The sequence below is a fragment of the Toxotes jaculatrix genome, chromosome 2 (genome assembly GCF_017976425.1).
Source record: "Toxotes jaculatrix isolate fToxJac2 chromosome 2, fToxJac2.pri, whole genome shotgun sequence".
Lineage (NCBI taxonomy): Eukaryota > Metazoa > Chordata > Actinopteri > Toxotidae > Toxotes > Toxotes jaculatrix.
The window spans coordinates 9,645,063-9,661,983 of record NC_054395.1 but is presented as its reverse complement, the minus strand read 5'-3'; the positions used below and the strand labels follow the sequence as shown (position 1 = coordinate 9,661,983).

Here is a 16,921-nt window from a genome sequence, read left to right as displayed (position 1 = left end):
GATAAAACATCAGAGGGTAGTGAAAAATACCCACTACCAGTTCCCAGAGCCTGGGTCTTCAAATTGCTTCTTTTGTCCAGCCAAGAGTCCAAAACCCAAAGATGTTCAAGTTATAATGATATAAAACAGAGAAAAGCAGAAATTCTCACACTTGAGAAGCTAAAACCAAAAGGAAATGCTTCGAAAAGTTTGCTTCATAATGATTTTGAAGGACAAGACTGGTCATATACTTTTCTTACTGATAAGAAAATCCTTTCAAAAGACAGAGGCTGGGTTCAAAATCACCTCTTATTTGCTACATATAGCCCACTATGTATTTAACTTCTGTTCAGGTTCTGAGTGCGGCATACTGTATATAACCATAGTGGCCTCAAACTCCCACAATGCAATGAAAAAGGTGCCTTTTGCAATTTGATTTGATTTTGTAGATATGAAAATTACAGCTGTAACTACACGTGTCAGAAATGGCGCGAAATGATCATGATTCGTAAGTGAAATCTCAATTTACCGCTCAGCTGCGTGATGAAACTACTGAGTGTTTATTACGTAAAGAACAGAGTAAACAAGAGACTGATTATAAACACAGTCCAAATTCAACAGTGGGTTTGTCCGTCTCTCAAAACATCCGACTGCCCTAACATGCTTGTGGCATAAATTGTGCATTTTTGGGGGACTACTTTCAGCCGCGGATGAGTACACATTTGTTGCACTAGTATTTACAAATGCAGGGGTCGACCTAAAATAAACTAAAGTGCTTATGTTCATGGTAATGAACTGTAATTGTTGTTGAACGACAGGTTGTCTGTGACACAGGAATATGATCTATCAGACTTCAGTTACACAGTCAACAAGCTCTAAATGAATGTAACATTTGTTGTAGGACGCTGTCCTAAAAGCAACACTAGGTCTTCGTTACAGTAGATATTCTGAGTTGTCATTGAAAAGCACAGATTCAACTGGATGTTATTGTAAGTCATGACAGTGACCCAGCATGCACAATACCAGGGCCCTGGAACTAGAATAACTGGAAGGAAGCCTTTATTAAGGTTATTAATTACACCTTTTCCTGCTGGGACGTAAAAATGTCTGCTGTGAAAAATGTCTGCTCACTGTCGTTGATCTACAGTATTGAGTGTTTTAGTTTACGTTTAAAGCTGAGACCAAAGTTCTGCGTTTTAGCGACACTGCAGAAACCCCCTGAAGTCCACCATGATTTAAGATTTGAACAAAAAAAGAAAAGGGTCGATCAACAGTTATGAGCTCACTCGAAAACATTAGCTTTTCCTCCATTTTCTCACAGTACCCCATCCCATTTCATCCCATTCCTCCCAGCTTCTCTTCTCCCATTCCCATCCCCCTCACTACCTCCTTCACACCCTAATCGTTGAGACTTACAGAAAAATCAATTTCCACTACCCAGTGGAAAGGCCCAATGTTTCACCACTGTGTCTGATTGATGACGCGCAGACGCCATCTCACGCCCCGCTGCTTTTTATAGCACCTCAGAGTTGGTCGCCATTCAGCGCATTTTTATGGCAAATAATAACAGGAGATGTAATAGCTATTCCCCCTGGTGAGTAAATCTGAGCAGGGAGACAAGACGATGACCCGCCCAGACAGCTGGAGGACAGTCCCACGTCAACAAGTTACTTAGGCTGAATGATTGGGTACATGGCTGTGAAGGGCTCGGGGCAATTCAACAGTCAGACGTGAAGGCTGCTTCTGAAATCACTGGCATCCAATCTGAGCTTTCAGTTCTTAAGGTGACAACAACGTTCACCACTTTAATACTGCAGAGTAGCCAGAGCGGTTACTCAATGCTCAGGGGCCACTTTATCAGGTACGCCTCAGCAAAGCAAGCAGCCTCCACGCAGCCAATCACATGACTGTAACTTCATCCATACAGTAGAGCATGCAGATGTTTTCAAGAAGCTTAGCTGCCGTTTGACGACACATGGACTAAACATGTGATCTAAGTGCATGCATGTGGGCTAATGTTGGTGCTTCTCAGAGATGATTACCCTACTGAGAGTTTCACACATCCTCAGAAAATGGATTGAACACAAATGCAAGCACACACTGGCAGCTCTGGGGAAAAAAAAAAAAGAAAACACCGAGACAGGTCAGAGGATGACTGCAGACTTTTACAAGATGATAGGAAGCCCATTAACAGCTCAACGGTGCATGCATAAGGCTATCTGTAAATAATAAACCCCTCACACCTTTCCCAGAGGGGAGAGCAGAAGACCAAGCAGCTAAAAAGAAAAAGAAGGTGAGGCTGCAGTGGTTTCATGATGAACAGAGTGCTGATCTGGAGTTTTGGTTGTACCAGCATTTAAAACCAATTTGTTTCAGTACAAATGCTTTGTTCTATGGATTCGCCTGCTAAGTCCAAGTTTATTTGTACTGTTCAACTTTGCTGATTTTTTTTGGTGAATTTTCACCATTGACCTGTTCTCTCTCTATGGAATTACATCAATCAACATTAAAACCAGATGCCACTTTTATTTTTACTTTGAATATTACCTGTGTCTTACCATGCAGTTTTATGCAGCACCGCTCTGCCAGATGGGAAGCTAGGCCATGGTAAAACCAGAACATCCAGATTCTATTCCTGAAGTAAAAAACCTCCTTCAAAATCACATTAATGCATTTCTATTCATCAGTTATTATGCATTTTTCTAAGTGTTCATAAAAAAAAGTCCCATAAAGTTGGGAAATAAAAAAACAATCTTGCAAGATGCAACAAAGTCTAACGGAAACAGTCTAAATGAATAAATCATGACGTTCATCAAGCGTGTGACTTGAATGTCCACTGAAGCTTCCGCTTAAGTGGAGAAATGAAGAATACTCGCAGACAAAAACATCAGATCTGTGTTGAGCAATGAGGCGACTGTAACCTTTGTCAAATTAATACACGAAACAAACATAAATTCCATATTTCCAACATGTTTTCCACATTGTGATGATGTTTAATGGCATCTGACCGGAGAAATTACCAACACCAACAGTTTTTCTTAATGTGTAGAACATTCGCATACTACATGGAGACAAGAATTAATGTGCATTTTCTTTTGCCAACTTTCTGAAAATCTGGTTAAACTGTGAACTAAATTTGGATGACAGCTTGACTATTGACAGCTGTATTAACATACTAGAGTTCTGTTTTGGCAGCCTTCAACAAATGTTGGCTAGTTCAGACATATCTGTCATAACAGATACAGACAGACATATTTTAGACCACGGCTAAAAAGCTGAAAAAAAAAAACAAAAACAAAACACAAGCGTTGTAAGAGTGGATATAGAAGAAATCAGTTTTAATGACATCAGTACCTGTGTTGTTGCATTGGTAAATTGGCCGGTGTAGCTTTTTTTCTGCGCTCACAAATGAATTATTGTTTAAACATTCAAAAAATCACAAACATTTAGTCTTCTAACATCAAGGACTACAGCAGAGGTCAATTTGTCTCAGGATGTGAAAAGTAGATCTCATGAACACGTCCCCTTCATGAGATTTCGGACAGAGGCTGGTCTCTCTTTTTTGTATCTGTTTTGCTGCCATCTGATCCTGCTACAGCCAAAGGACGCTGCACCACCCACAGGTTGTCACCACATCAACGAGCTTCCAATAGCACCTGTTTCGCAAGGATGCACACGTTGCTGGTTCAGTGCCCTGAACCACCAGGATGAATGTGGATGGGGAAGAAGAAAGAGCAGAGCTTGCTCCTCATTCTTTAACATCACTGAGGCGTCCCTGAGCAAGGCATTCAGTCTCAGCTGCAGCTCGTGCCGTTCAGTGGGAAAAAAAAAAAAGAGCCTTAATCTTAAGGAAACTACTCTTGTTGAACAAAGGTATTTAAAAAGTGAAGAATATTGGATTTCTGAAGAATGGAAAGTTTCTTCCCAACCCATCAAATCTCATTTTGCGTTGCCGCAAGCTGGCGGATCAGTGTCAGAGGTTCAGGCTGGTAGACAGAGTGTAATGGTGTGGGCAGAGCTTTCTTGGCAGACATGATGGCCATTAATAGCATCATTGGAATGCCACAGAGTACCTGAGCCTCGCTGCTGATCAGGTGCAACCACCCCTGTGCTAAACTCTTGTGTTTTTTCGAACGGATCTTTCGAGCAGCATAAATCAAGTCAGGAAGCATCTGTCATCTGAGGATGTTTCAGAGAGTGACTTCAGTCCACTCCACTGACCTGCAGAATCTCCTGACATCAAAGAGATAGGCGATCTTTGTAATGAGGTGAAACAAAAAAAAATGTTAACCCAATCTAAAGATATACAGAATTTATGTTTTGGTGAAAGGTTAAAAAAAAATCTATAAGATAGTTTCAAGGACTTTCAAGGTCTTATTGTTTGCAAGAGACTGCCTCCGTTTGAATTGCATCTCATGTGCATTTGTCGGGCCCCTCCTTGATGATTCTGTTCATTGTACCTGAAAATTAAGAAAAATAAGAAGATTGGAGCCTTAATGTGCACACAAACACACACACACACACACACACACACACAGGCGCACGATTAGGAACACTGTAATTAATGTCAATAATGAGTGTGAACATGCATTTACTGTATGGTAAAATATATTCACAGAGCTCTCTGATCTGATCTGATTTTTACTTGCTAGATTGTGTGAAAATGTGTCTGAGAAGTTGTCATCTGTCTCCCGTCTCTCGCTGCAATCCAATAAAGCTGAAATACAATAGAACAGCATCTGTCTCTGCGACCGGTGCCGCAACTGCATCTACAGTAAGTACCGAGACAAACAACGTTTTAACAATCTTTATTTATCCAGGGAAGGATTTTGCTGAGCATGCAGCCTCTCTGAGCACATTCACGCAGCCCCACACACTCACACCTGGGAGCTGTCACACACATCTGCAGACAGCCGCCCCGCACTGCGCTGCAATCCGCCAAACAGCTCAGCTGAAGAAAATACAATGTTAAGGTCACTTTTGGTCAGACAGTCCAATAACTGCATCACATTTGGAATAATATTATCAGCCTCGCAGCGCTGTCCTTTGACTGCCAGACCACAACACAGCCTCCTGTTTGTGCTTCTGCCCTACTCTGTGTTACTACAGTGTCGAATACATGGCTGACTCAACCGGCCAGGCTCACGGCTAATGGAGACCTTTACCTCCCCCTGACCTGGATCACATCACTGTGCTTATACACAGTGGTGATACATGCTGGTGGAAGGAAATGTAGGTCCCTCACCAGGGTGCCACCAAACACTAGAACCAAGGCAGAGATGTCTCACACATTTTCTAGAAACTAAATATGTCAGACAAACGTAGTGGAGTAGACAGAACAGTTTCTGTCCAGTTAAATTCTGGTCTCAGGTATGTTACATTCAGATGTAAATGGTGCGTAAAGCACTGGACTCATCAGTTAGATCAGCTCCTTGTGTTGTCCTTCTGCATCTTTTGGTAGAAAGCATCACAGACCAGCAGAGTTGGTCAACACAAACATGAGCATACTGTGTGCCATTTGCTGTTGTCACTGGGTATTAAACTTGTAAACAGTTAACTGCTTCATGGTACCATTTTGGAGCCAGAATCATGCAAAATGCCCTATGTAGTTTGAACTGAACCAGTTTTTCACCCTCTGCTTCCTAAAGTAAAAGTAAAAGTAAGTAAATAAGGGATTTAAGTCACTATACTACTTAAACTATCCCACTATTTGCTGCTGGTCTTGGACAAACAATTACATAAAAAGAAAATCTTTCTTCATACATCTCTGATGACCTGACTCCAGGGAACATTAACAGGCAGGGTAAACAAGGCTGAAGCTGGCAGGAGAACATGTTTGAAGTGTCCTTAGAGAGCAGCAGATCTCAGGCGGGCTAAACTGCTGTCAAGTTCATCGATACTGGCTTTACACCACAGTGCACAAAGACAGCCCGAGTCCTGGCTGCGGGCTCCGGCTTTAAACAACTCCAGAGCCTGCTATCGAACTCCCCTGGTTGGCCGTCAATATCGCCTCTGTCTCTCTCCTTTTCGTCACAGCTGTTAGCCATGCCAGAGGAGAGAGGGTTGGAGGGGGGTTGTGTACAGACAATGTGTTCTCATAACCATAGGGAAGCAGAGGAGTGAATGTTATGGTGAGTCCAGCTAACACTCTGCACATGTACTTCACTTTTGCAGCTCTACAGCTTCTGCAAGTTTCTCCTCCAGCTCCTCTCCTTCACACCACATCTACACACCTTTTTTTACAAGGACCATACATTTTCATGACACCTTAATTAGATCCAGTGTGCAGCCGTCAAGCTGAAGCAAAGACCCGCGCTCCGTCCTACATCACCTGTGATCACTGAAGAGAAAATGAATTGTGTCCCTCCTTCATTTCACTGTTCGCACTTTAATCCTTTCATTACTTTGAGTTTCCTGAAACCTTTGGTCTTAAAGGGGAGCAGCCCAAATTTTACACATCAGTGTAATTACTTTTTTTAGTCTATGAAAACTGTTCTGTAATATCTTTTGTGGCTTAAGTTAAATCACTTGTGTTGATTGAACGGCAGCTTGAAGACTGACAGATTTTAATGGAGAGAAATTAGACTGAGATCAATTCAACCTTGGTAAACTTCGATTGGTAAAACAACAGAGATTACAAATCTGAACATCATGTAGAAGTGAGCTGCTGATTTCTCATTCAGTCCTCCCCAGCTGGCCACTAAACTTATAAATTAAATTAAACTTATATATTATAAAATTAGCAATGATACATATATAGGTTTTTTTAAATAAAGAGAACTCTCTTTGTCTAAGCATGCAGAATGAATGGCACAACATATTGTGGAGTAAGGTTATGTTGCAACCTGCAGTTTTACTAATTCACCTTATTACAAATGTACATATGATTTAGAATGGGACTGCTGGTTTCATTTCAGCTCTACTGCAAAGCATCTTGAGGGAAATGAGAGAACCAGAGAGTCCAAAATAATATCAGCTATGTCACACAGTCCAGTTTTATATAAACCTGAGTAGAAACTACTCAGGTCAAGACTTATGCATGATTTGCAGTGAGCTCATGAGCTTTGAGTAGTGACCAGAGGAAGAAGATTACAAACGGCTGACATTAGGGTGGCTGGGCTCACCCTTACACTCAGGTAAGGACCTCAGACATCCAGAGGACGTTTGGAGTCACAGCTCCTTTCTGTTGAAAGGAGCCAGTACCTCTAAGTGTTAGGAGACGCAGGGATAGACCCAGAGCATGCTGGAGGAATTACACATCTCATCTGGCTTGGGAACTTCTCAGGATCCCCCAGGAGGAGCTGGAAGACAGTGCTGGAGGGGGGGGCATCTGTGGTGCCTTGCCTCACTAGTTGCCACTGCAACCAGGCTCTGGATGAGAGGCAGAAAATTTCAGTGATGGACTTTGTGGTGTGACCGGGTGCTGAAAGTCAAGATATCTCAGTCTCTGCAGCTTTCGATTTTGGCCCTTTCTTAATCCCCTGACTTTATGGAAGTGCAAGTAATCTTTTAAGTGAAGATCAATGCAGAATTGTTGGGAAGGAAATGGATCAAGCAGTTTTTCCCTGTCCAGTTAAAGCTGAAAGACCTCCATCCAGACCTTGGTGACTGACCTTGGTGACGTACACCTTAAAACATAAAAGTGTAGCCTAAATTTCTTTGTGGGGGAAACTGTAGGAGAATGAAACCATGGATGTAAAACTGTAAGAAAAGCAAACTGATGGATTCACAAAGTTCTTTGCTCATGAGCAGTGTTTGACTACTCATGCTGAGAAATTAAGGTAATTAGATTCTTTTACTGGAAAATTAGAATCTTCTCCATCCTGAGAGTGTGCTTTGGTTTGTGTGACTACACTCACTGTTGGAGAAGAGCACTTATGAAATCTCTAGGGGTCACGAGAAGCTAAAGAGGGAGCAAGGAAGTGGAATAACATCCAGAGGGGAGCTCTTGTGGAGGAATACAAGCTCAAGAATGGAGGGAACACTAACGGGCAGGAGAAAGAAGCTTGAGGCCCAGCGGGGGAGCATATACTTGTGAATGTGGCGCTGTATCCCATCATTCCTTGTGTCTTGGCTCAGGGTGCTAGACCTGGACGGCTTCATGTGACAACCTTAATGGCTGATGGAGAGTGGCCGGCTGCATCCCCAGCCTTCCGCCAGCAAGCCCTTCACCTTCCCTCATTTAGGGGCATTGTCTTCCAATGAGTATCATTTGTCACCACTGACTTGCTCCGTGCAGACGCTCGTGCTGTTTTTCTGTGGCCCAAGCCCATTTCCACAGTTGGTAAACAGCTAAATCCCTCTCCCAATCAATGCAGCCTATTTAACTTGAGCTATTGACTTGCCGGCTCCTCAACAGACTTGAGAGACTGAAAAAATACAAACAAATTAGACAGGTGAGAAAGAACAACAGAAATGGTGACGCAGACTATGAAAAGTCACATTTTCAATAATGAGCTTTCGGGCGGCAGGAGAAAAGAAAGTGACACGGTAGAGGTAAAGGAAGCAAGAGGGGGAGCGGGGTGGGGGCAAGGGAAAACAGAGGAGGAATCGATCGATATGAACAGATAATCACCAGGCCTCTGTCCCAATGTGTAAAGAGTGTGACATTGCAGAGGTGGGCACGGCAGGGAAGAGATCAATGGGCTGCTTTTTGTTGATCCGTAATCCTTAACTATCTATAAGTAATTAACCTTCAGAGGAGAATGCGGGGAAGAAATAAATGGAGAAATAAGCGGAGGAATAGCAATGAGCACAAGTAAAACAGAGGCTACCTTGCATTGACCAGATAACAGCACAGGAAACCAAATTAAAAGCTAAAGCCTCTGCAATTTGCTTCATCTGACTCGTTTCACGTTTGTCAGGGAGCACATTTGCTATAAATGACTACATTCCCCTGTGGTCTCAACGTGAAAATAAATATAGAGTAAGTACGGTTAGGACAAGCAATCTCAAGTGACAAGCTAATGTTCACTTTTTTTTTTTTCGGTATTGTTCAGGTTTTATCTTGTGGCCTGCTGAATGAATCCTCTCCCTAAGTATCTCCAGAGAGAGGAGTCAGAGTGCCCTCTGTGGGTGCTAAGAGAAAAACAAGGGAAGAGGTGCACCTTCCCTTTTAATTTAAAAAAAAAAAAACCCTGCCCAATGCCAGAACAATAAGATATAAAAAAAAATAATAATAATATCATACTTTTGCTCCTTTCCATTTTTAACCACCTTAGGTGGGACAAGCTGAGCCCAATAAACAACCTGTACAGTGAAATGAACACAGCACAGTAACAGTGGGATCTGTACAGGGTTTTATTGGCACACAAATGCCCATACAATATGTTATGATCATCTCAAATCAAATTTTCCTTCTATCTTGTCATGAGTAAACATGAAAGAATGGTTAAGTTAATAAAAGGCATGTTACTGAAATTTGTCACATTAATTCAGAATTATACAATGGACTTGTGGGTTTCTAAGTAGCATACAGGGTGTGGAGTAAGAAACGTCTAACTTAATATTACAATATGGCCACCGTAAAAAGCTTTTAGCAAATGATTATGGTGTTAAAAGCGTGGAAAGTCGTTTGAAGCAATGACAACATTTTGAGTGAAATTACGATTATCAGGTAAAAACAGAGCTCTTAAGGTACTTTCTCATGAACATGTCACTGGAAAAACAAGAAGAAGAAAAAAAAACAAAGAAAAAAAAACAATTCATTCTCGGAGGCTCTGCAGTGTGGCTTCAGGACTGTTTTCAGTGGATTCAGCTGCCGAAGATAGCTCTTCACCAAAACGGACACCTGAAGATTAAAAAAGAAAAAAAAAAAGAAAAACGTATTTATCAAAGTCAAGCAAGTACTGATAATGCTGGTAATGCAGACAATCATTTTACATCAACATGAAGTGAGATTAAACCGTTTTTAAGTAGATTTCTGTTACTCTACATCACTGCTCTAACACATCACTGCTCTAAGTAAATTCTGAGAGCAGAAAACGTCAGGGAGCACTGACCACCCAATGTAGCACTGGCACAGGTTTTCGTGTGATGTGGCTTGCTTGATGAGGAGCTCTACTTGCGTTGGCACATCCAGTGTCTCGTCATGAGAAAAGTCTCGACCTGTGGGGAAAAAAAACTCTCATCACAACACTGCACTTGTACCAGAAAATTCAATCTGGTGAGACTTGATCTCCTTCAGATTTCAAGGACTTTAATCAGCAAACACCAAGGTATTTCAGGGTTGTGGAAGATCTGTTGAGACCTTCCCTCTGCAGAAAAGTGTGCTGGGTAAAGCTGCAGCATAGTAATGTGACTGAGGGCGGTCAAGTATGAGTCAAATGTCTGACATTTTTCTTTATAGCACTGAACAAAATATGGTTTATAAACCAGTGAATAAATCCTTAGGTATATACTTATTTCACAATACAGACTTTCAGCTCTCTTTACAAGGTTACGTGAGGGAAGTGATTTGTACAGTTAAACATTTGACTTAAGGAATTTGAACAACGCTAACAAGATATCTGTATTTCTTGCAGACACTTCTAGAGAAAAATAAAATAACTGTACATAAGCTGCAATTTGTTTTGAGTCTTGACCCTTTTTTAGTTTGTGCTTGTTGAGGGCCGCAGAGCTCACCTGTGAGTTTGTCTCTCACTCTGTTGATAATCTGAATGGCTTTCTTGTTGAGTGCTTCAGGTTGTACCAAGCCGTCTCCAACTATAAAAAAAACACAAACACACCGGCATCAACAACTACTAACAACTTACAAAAAAGAAAGCCTCTCCCCTCACCAAGACTCTTTGCAGCTGAAGGAAATCAGAGTGGATTTCAGTGCTGGCTCACAATAACACACCAGCTGCACCGATTGTTTATGACAGCGAGAGAGCTTGGTATTGTTGTGGTAGAGCAACCAGAGAAAACCTTAAGGGTTGTACAACAACAAATAATTCATGGAAAGACAGAAAGAAAGAACTGGCAACTCACTGAAGGAGTGAATGGATTCAGGCACTGTGGTCCCTGGTTTCTTGTGTGTGGTCTCTCCAAGGTCTATGCCCTCAAGAGCCTCTGCAGAGGACACCACGCAGTCACAGGTGTAAACACTTTCTTACACTACCAAGCAGAAAACAGGAAGCAGTTACGGCTACAGTTTGCAGACTCACCCACTGACTGTCCAGCGGTGTACGAGTCGGTCCTGGTGCGGGAACGCTTGTTGCCTTTGGTGTTTGCTGTGAGTCAGAGATGTAAGGTGTGTGAGTTTTTTTTATTTTTTTATTTTTTTTTCTACCTGAGGACAACCTTAAAAGTATTTGTTGAGAGAGCGCTTCATTCACTTTGTTCTCTTGACTCTAACCAACGACCTTTAGATGTCGACACCACTTGTGTAACCATTAGGTCAATTTCTCTCCCTGATACGAGCCAAATAGATTTTACTACTGGAACAACACTTTAGTTTTTCGGCCTCATGTGATTAAATTTAATGCTCACACACTCAAAAAAGCAGTTTCTACTTTAAGTGGACGAATGTGTGCTAACCTTCACAAAACGACTCTACTGAGCTAAACTCCTTGTGATGTCGTTTATGCCGCCGTGTCTTTTGAGTCTGTGGTGTTTAATTTTGTACTGTTTTCTTATCCCTTACTGTCCATGAGCCTCCAGTTGAGCAGCGGGTCGTAGACGAAGGCCTCCAGCACAGCCATGACGCTGTCCCTGTGCTCCCTCAGCACCTCCATCACTGTGTGGCAGGTGATGCGGTAGTTACCGTCCAAGCCTGTCACCTGGCACATGATGAGACACAAACTTTACTGATGAAATCAAAGCTTTCACAGCATCATAAGATAAAGAATTTAGACACAGTGTTTGTCTTGGGTTTGTGAAAGAAAAGTCAATCAACTCCGTAGGTAAGAGCAGAATCCAATCTAGTATTTTGAGGTTTGGTTGAGGAGCTGCTGCATTAAATATTGGGTTTTATTTCTTAATGCTTTCATGTTTAATTCGGTTTCATCTTTGCTCATTAAATAAATGGCAAAGTGAGTCATAACTTCTGATAAAGCACTGCACACTTGGAAAAGTTTAATTATTATTTTTGACTAAAATAAAGACGACACAGCAGAAGAAGAAGCTTAGATGGGATTCAGTTTAAGTCCAGTGGAGGAGTTTTTGTAGCTTTAACACTTGGATAACTCTGGAGGAATAAAAGCTTATTAAAACGATTTTTCTGCCACAAAGTTTTTGACTCTTCGAGCTGAAGCAAAACACCCTTCAAGATGCTTTAAGTTAGCCTACACACAGTAATACACACACGCTTTTTAGTGTTTATCACAGGATATGATTCTGCAGAGTCGCCTACCTCCATGGCGTTGGTCAACATCCTTGTCAGGCGGAATGGGATCTTTTCAGGGAACTTCTCTCTGGTCATGGCAACCTGTTGAAGGTTATAATGAAACTCAGTCTCAGATAAATGAGAAATAATAATTTGTGGATAATGCAACGTAAGGAAAATCTCCACTCACCTCAAAACAGTCTCCAAAGTCAATGTGGAGGATCTTGCCGCTTAAACGGTCTAACATCAAGTTGGATGGATGCCTGGCAAACGGAAACACAATCTCCTTGTTCATGTCTTCAGTTAATTGTCATGATTCCAACAATCCGTTCAAAATAATGCACGACTTCAACCTTCTGGCTGAGAAGCTCACCTGTCACCCAGTCCGAGGATGTAGCCCACCATAGACATCACGGCCAGGGAGCGGGTGTAATTGGTCCTCCTGTCGAACCACACCTGGAGAAGAAATAACATCTGGCTCACGAAAGTTCTTCTGGTTCACAACGTTAGAGCAGAGCAGTGAGGAAAATAGCACAGAAATCTCTGGCAGGCTGCTTGAAACATATTTCCAGACACTTGAACATGTGGAACGTCAGGTACACAAGGTACTAATGTTCCTAAAAATAGATTCCATTCGAAGATCTGTTGGTAAATTCCTGCTAAGTCAGTGGTTTGTAAGTAGGATGCAGGCACAGAAAAACGATTCTTCAGGGGTTACAGTTTTATTTCACTGTACCTCCCCCAATAATCAGAAATGTAAGGGACTGGACTGAGAAACTGGATAGACTTAAAAAGGTTCTCCTCTCCCTACCATGTTTCCTCTTCATCTAATGAAAACCTTTACAAAATGACCGCCAGAGCATCAGCGAGCCAGCCTCTTGAAAAATGTTAATTTACAAATCTGTATGTTATCTTTACTATAGCTAAGCACTCTTGACATTTTCCCCCAGAGCCACTGAAAAGTGAGGACGGAAGCTGAAAAGATCAAGTGTACTCAGTCACCCTCCCCTGTGCTAACAGAGTAAGGAAGCAGAGCACCTCACCTCAGAGCTGGGGCTCTTGAGCCACAAAAGCTTGGCCAGGTCGTCTCCCGCCGTGTTGTTGACAGCATGCTCAAACACCTCCACCTTCTCCATCAGCGTCAGGTGGTCGTAGTCTGGGGCCATCTGAAATTCAAGGCTCCTTTTAACTCCAGATAAGGGAGAATGACGATGGATTTTGCATTTCAAATACAAAAGGAAACTAAAATGCTGACTTCCTGATGCACAACAAACAGCAACATTTGAAGACTCTTAGAGGTGAATTTAGGACAATCATTCTTTTTTTTTTTCAACCTGGGTTTTCACCACCATGATGACTGACAGTGTGAAAATGTCATCACTTACTTTACAGCACAGCCTGATGTAATTTCAGTGACCAGCAGCGCTGCTGTGCAACACCGCCCCCCAAAAATCATTTCCAAAAGGTGATTAAAATACTTTTGTTGCACATTATTCACTGAAAGTTGTGTTAAACCTGAAATATAAGCGTGTTTCAGGTCATGGAAAATTAGAAACAGGGTGTGAGCAGGTCCCATTACAGCCAGGCTGTTAATTGTTTTTGAAAGAAAAAAACGCTTTAATTGCTGTTCAAATGTTAAAGACTGTGTTTGCCCTGCAGCTGTGTATTAGGTGGAACTGAAAGGGCCCAGAGTGATGCTTTACCTTTAATTAAATGTTAGGTTTTGGATTTAGAAAGAAACACCTTGACACACACGCTAAAAGACTACGATCTGTCATTGTCTCACTCTCCCATCTTCCTCGTCCTTTATCTAAAACTGATTAATAGCCTGACTGATTGACTGGTCAACTTAATATCTTGCCATTTTGGAGGCTTAAACTGAATGTAGCACATCATTAATCACTCAAGCATCATTAGCAAATTGAAAATAAAACATGTTTTCACTGATGAAATGAAAAATGTGAAAATTTGTAAACAGGAAAATTTGCATAAAGTTATTTACTTGTTTTAAAGAGGTCGTCATTTATAACTAATGACTGTTAATTCATTCTGTGATTAAAGGACAACTCACAGAGGGCTTGAGAGTGACATTTCCTGTTTGTCGACTCACAGTCTGACAATGTTTTTTTTTTTTTTTTTGGATCCTGTTGACCAGTGAATCATATCATGGCTGGACACGATGCCATCATCCTATTTTGGACCAGTCAGACTTGAACTTCAGTCCTGCCCTTCTCCTGTGGCCCCGACGTGTCTTTGGTCGGGTGTGACGCCTTTATCAGTGTAAAGTTTTCAGTCAAACCAGCTTCTCGTCGCTTTTGGATCAGTTAATGTCAGGGTCTTAACCTGCTCTGTGCCTCAACTCCCATTTGTTATCTGAGGTACTCTCACGTTCTGTGCTGACATTTTAGCTGTGTGTGTGTTCTCCTTCTCCTAATTGGGCATTTCTGTGGCAGGAATATGTTGTTAATTCATGACAATTAAGGTCCTGTGAATGTGTTTTCATTAAAGACTGATTGGTGTTCATCAATATAATCAGTGAAAACAGATGCTTCCTCAGCTCTGATAATCTAATCAGGGATGTTTTTATATGAAAATGACACATTTACAAATATTTCATGAATGAGACCAACTGTTGACACAAAACAGTAAATGACATATGAGCACATAAGCTCATTTACACATAAATCTGTATTTAATAAGACAGCATGATTAAAATCCATCCTGGGAATGTGGTTTCGAATTGTTTTGAACATCTTAATGTTACTAGATGAGTCAACTGATTAAAACAGAGAAAACTGTGCTCTGTAAACAAACAATATATTCTGCAGGAAAAAACATCCTCAGATTGTTTTCAGTTATTCAAATGAAGGAGGCAGAAACCTTATGCATCTTACTCACCCTCAGCATGATGCGATGCTCAATGTTGAGCAAAATCTTTTTCTTCTCTCTGTAGTCTCTGATGAGGGCATGCAGGGTGTCGCAGTGGGGTACCCAGCCAATCAGGCCTGAGTTGGTGGACAGGGGGATCACTGCGTAGCGCTGAATGCTGTTGAATGCAACACACAGTCAACACAAAGACAAACAAATAATTCATTACCAAGGTTTCAATAATTTAGTTTTTCAACTTCATGTCCATAGCTGTGTAAGATGTGTGAAACGTGCTGTACCTCAGATTCCGTGTGTGTGTGTGTGCGATGTTTTTTAGAGTGTGTGCGTGTGTGCGTGTGTGTGTTTGAACATGACTGTGGGTCTACCTGAGGTTCTTGCGCAGAGATGCAGGGTCGTTGGCCAGCAGCGTGTTGACTAAACCAAACAGCTGCATGACTCTCTCATCCTGCCTCAGGTCCTCATGGCCCTTCAACAGGAACATGAACTCGTGGCCATTACTGCCTGCAGAGGGCGCCACAAAGACAACACTGACATACTGCTCACAGAGGGTTAAGGGTTATATAAGAACCATTATGTGGCTGTTTTCTCCAGTGTGCTCCCCTGCTGCTCTGCAGCTGCATGTCCATTACCTTCGCCTGAGGCAACGTCCACTACGTTCGAGCAGACAGTAAATGACTTCATATGAACCAAATTATTCATGAGGTTGTGACATAGGCTTTGTCCCAGTAAATCATGGTCACCCTTTGACTTGGGACTGCACTCTAACAGGACAGATATGAGGGGTTGTGGGAAAATAATCGCCATAAAAAGGAAACCCCACTTGTGATTTGTGAAAGAATGAACACTAAGCCTCACATGTTCCATACTGAAAGTACTTAGTGAAGTTCACGTCGAGTTCCATTTGATAATTGTGACCAAGTCATCGTTTTGATCGGCTCACACAGACTGAAGCCCAGTAGAAAATACAGATCTACGCACTGGAGGAACTGTGACATCAGCTCTGTGCTATCAAGCATAATCAAGCATGACAGAGAGGATAATGTATTTTGACTTATCTGAGATACAGATGACATCACTTATACTATACTTACTATACTGTCCTCAATGTTCTCAGCAGACCACATTACAGTTACTTCACCAACACTGTAATTGTCATAATCCCTTTCATGGAGTTACCTGATACTTCCAGTAGAACAAGTAAAACAAAATACTCGTTCCATCCCCAGTGTGCTCCTAATGACAATCCCAGTAAGCAATGTGTTGAGTGTCGCTAAGGGGACAGAGTGCTGACAGTAAATCTAAGTGGCCTGCAGTGGGTGACAGGTCTTAATCTGAAGTCTTGCTCCAGAGGTTCGTTGATTTATTGGCTATCATCTTTTACAGAGTATGTTGTGTAACACTTATGGGATACACCAGGACAAGGTACCACACTGTCCAGTGGAAAAGTGTGAAGTAAAGTGAACCATTTGTGATTGATAATCTGAGGCTTTGGCTTCAAGACAAGGGGACTTTTTAGTGCTGAGCCATTACTTCAGTGTCGTATTTCATATCATACAGCATGAGGATAAGGTGTCAGAATTATTTATTTCTGTATTCGAATTAATGCCAATGAACAGTGTTGGAAGAATTCCTGACAAACTGGCCTGACCCTCCATGATTTATTTCTCCTGGGACAGAAAAATGAAAGAACCCATAATTTCTTTGGTACAACGCTGACCAGGCCACTGAGCCTTGTTCATCAGCTTC

The 16,921-nt window shown here is 41.8% G+C and overlaps 1 protein-coding gene across 2 annotated transcripts in view; it reads right to left on the bottom strand.

Moving 5' to 3' along the window:
- Positions 1-9,261: 9,261 nt before the first annotated feature.
- The window catches only part of mtor (mechanistic target of rapamycin kinase), an 83,345-nt gene continuing 75,685 nt past the window's right edge, over positions 9,262-16,921 (bottom strand). For both annotated transcript variants that reach the window (XM_041049260.1, XM_041049269.1), the window contains exons 47-58: positions 15,541-15,676; positions 15,185-15,332; positions 13,330-13,452; positions 12,660-12,742; positions 12,477-12,549; positions 12,314-12,388; positions 11,606-11,741; positions 11,127-11,192; positions 10,951-11,031; positions 10,603-10,683; positions 9,981-10,086; positions 9,262-9,769 (exon numbers count right to left, since the gene is read on the bottom strand). In XM_041049260.1, the coding sequence (XP_040905194.1) occupies positions 9,754-9,769; positions 9,981-10,086; positions 10,603-10,683; positions 10,951-11,031; positions 11,127-11,192; positions 11,606-11,741; positions 12,314-12,388; positions 12,477-12,549; positions 12,660-12,742; positions 13,330-13,452; positions 15,185-15,332; positions 15,541-15,676 (1,124 nt within the window). In that variant the 3' untranslated portion in view covers positions 9,262-9,753. The remainder of the gene's footprint in view (positions 9,770-9,980; positions 10,087-10,602; positions 10,684-10,950; positions 11,032-11,126; positions 11,193-11,605; positions 11,742-12,313; positions 12,389-12,476; positions 12,550-12,659; positions 12,743-13,329; positions 13,453-15,184; positions 15,333-15,540; positions 15,677-16,921) is intronic.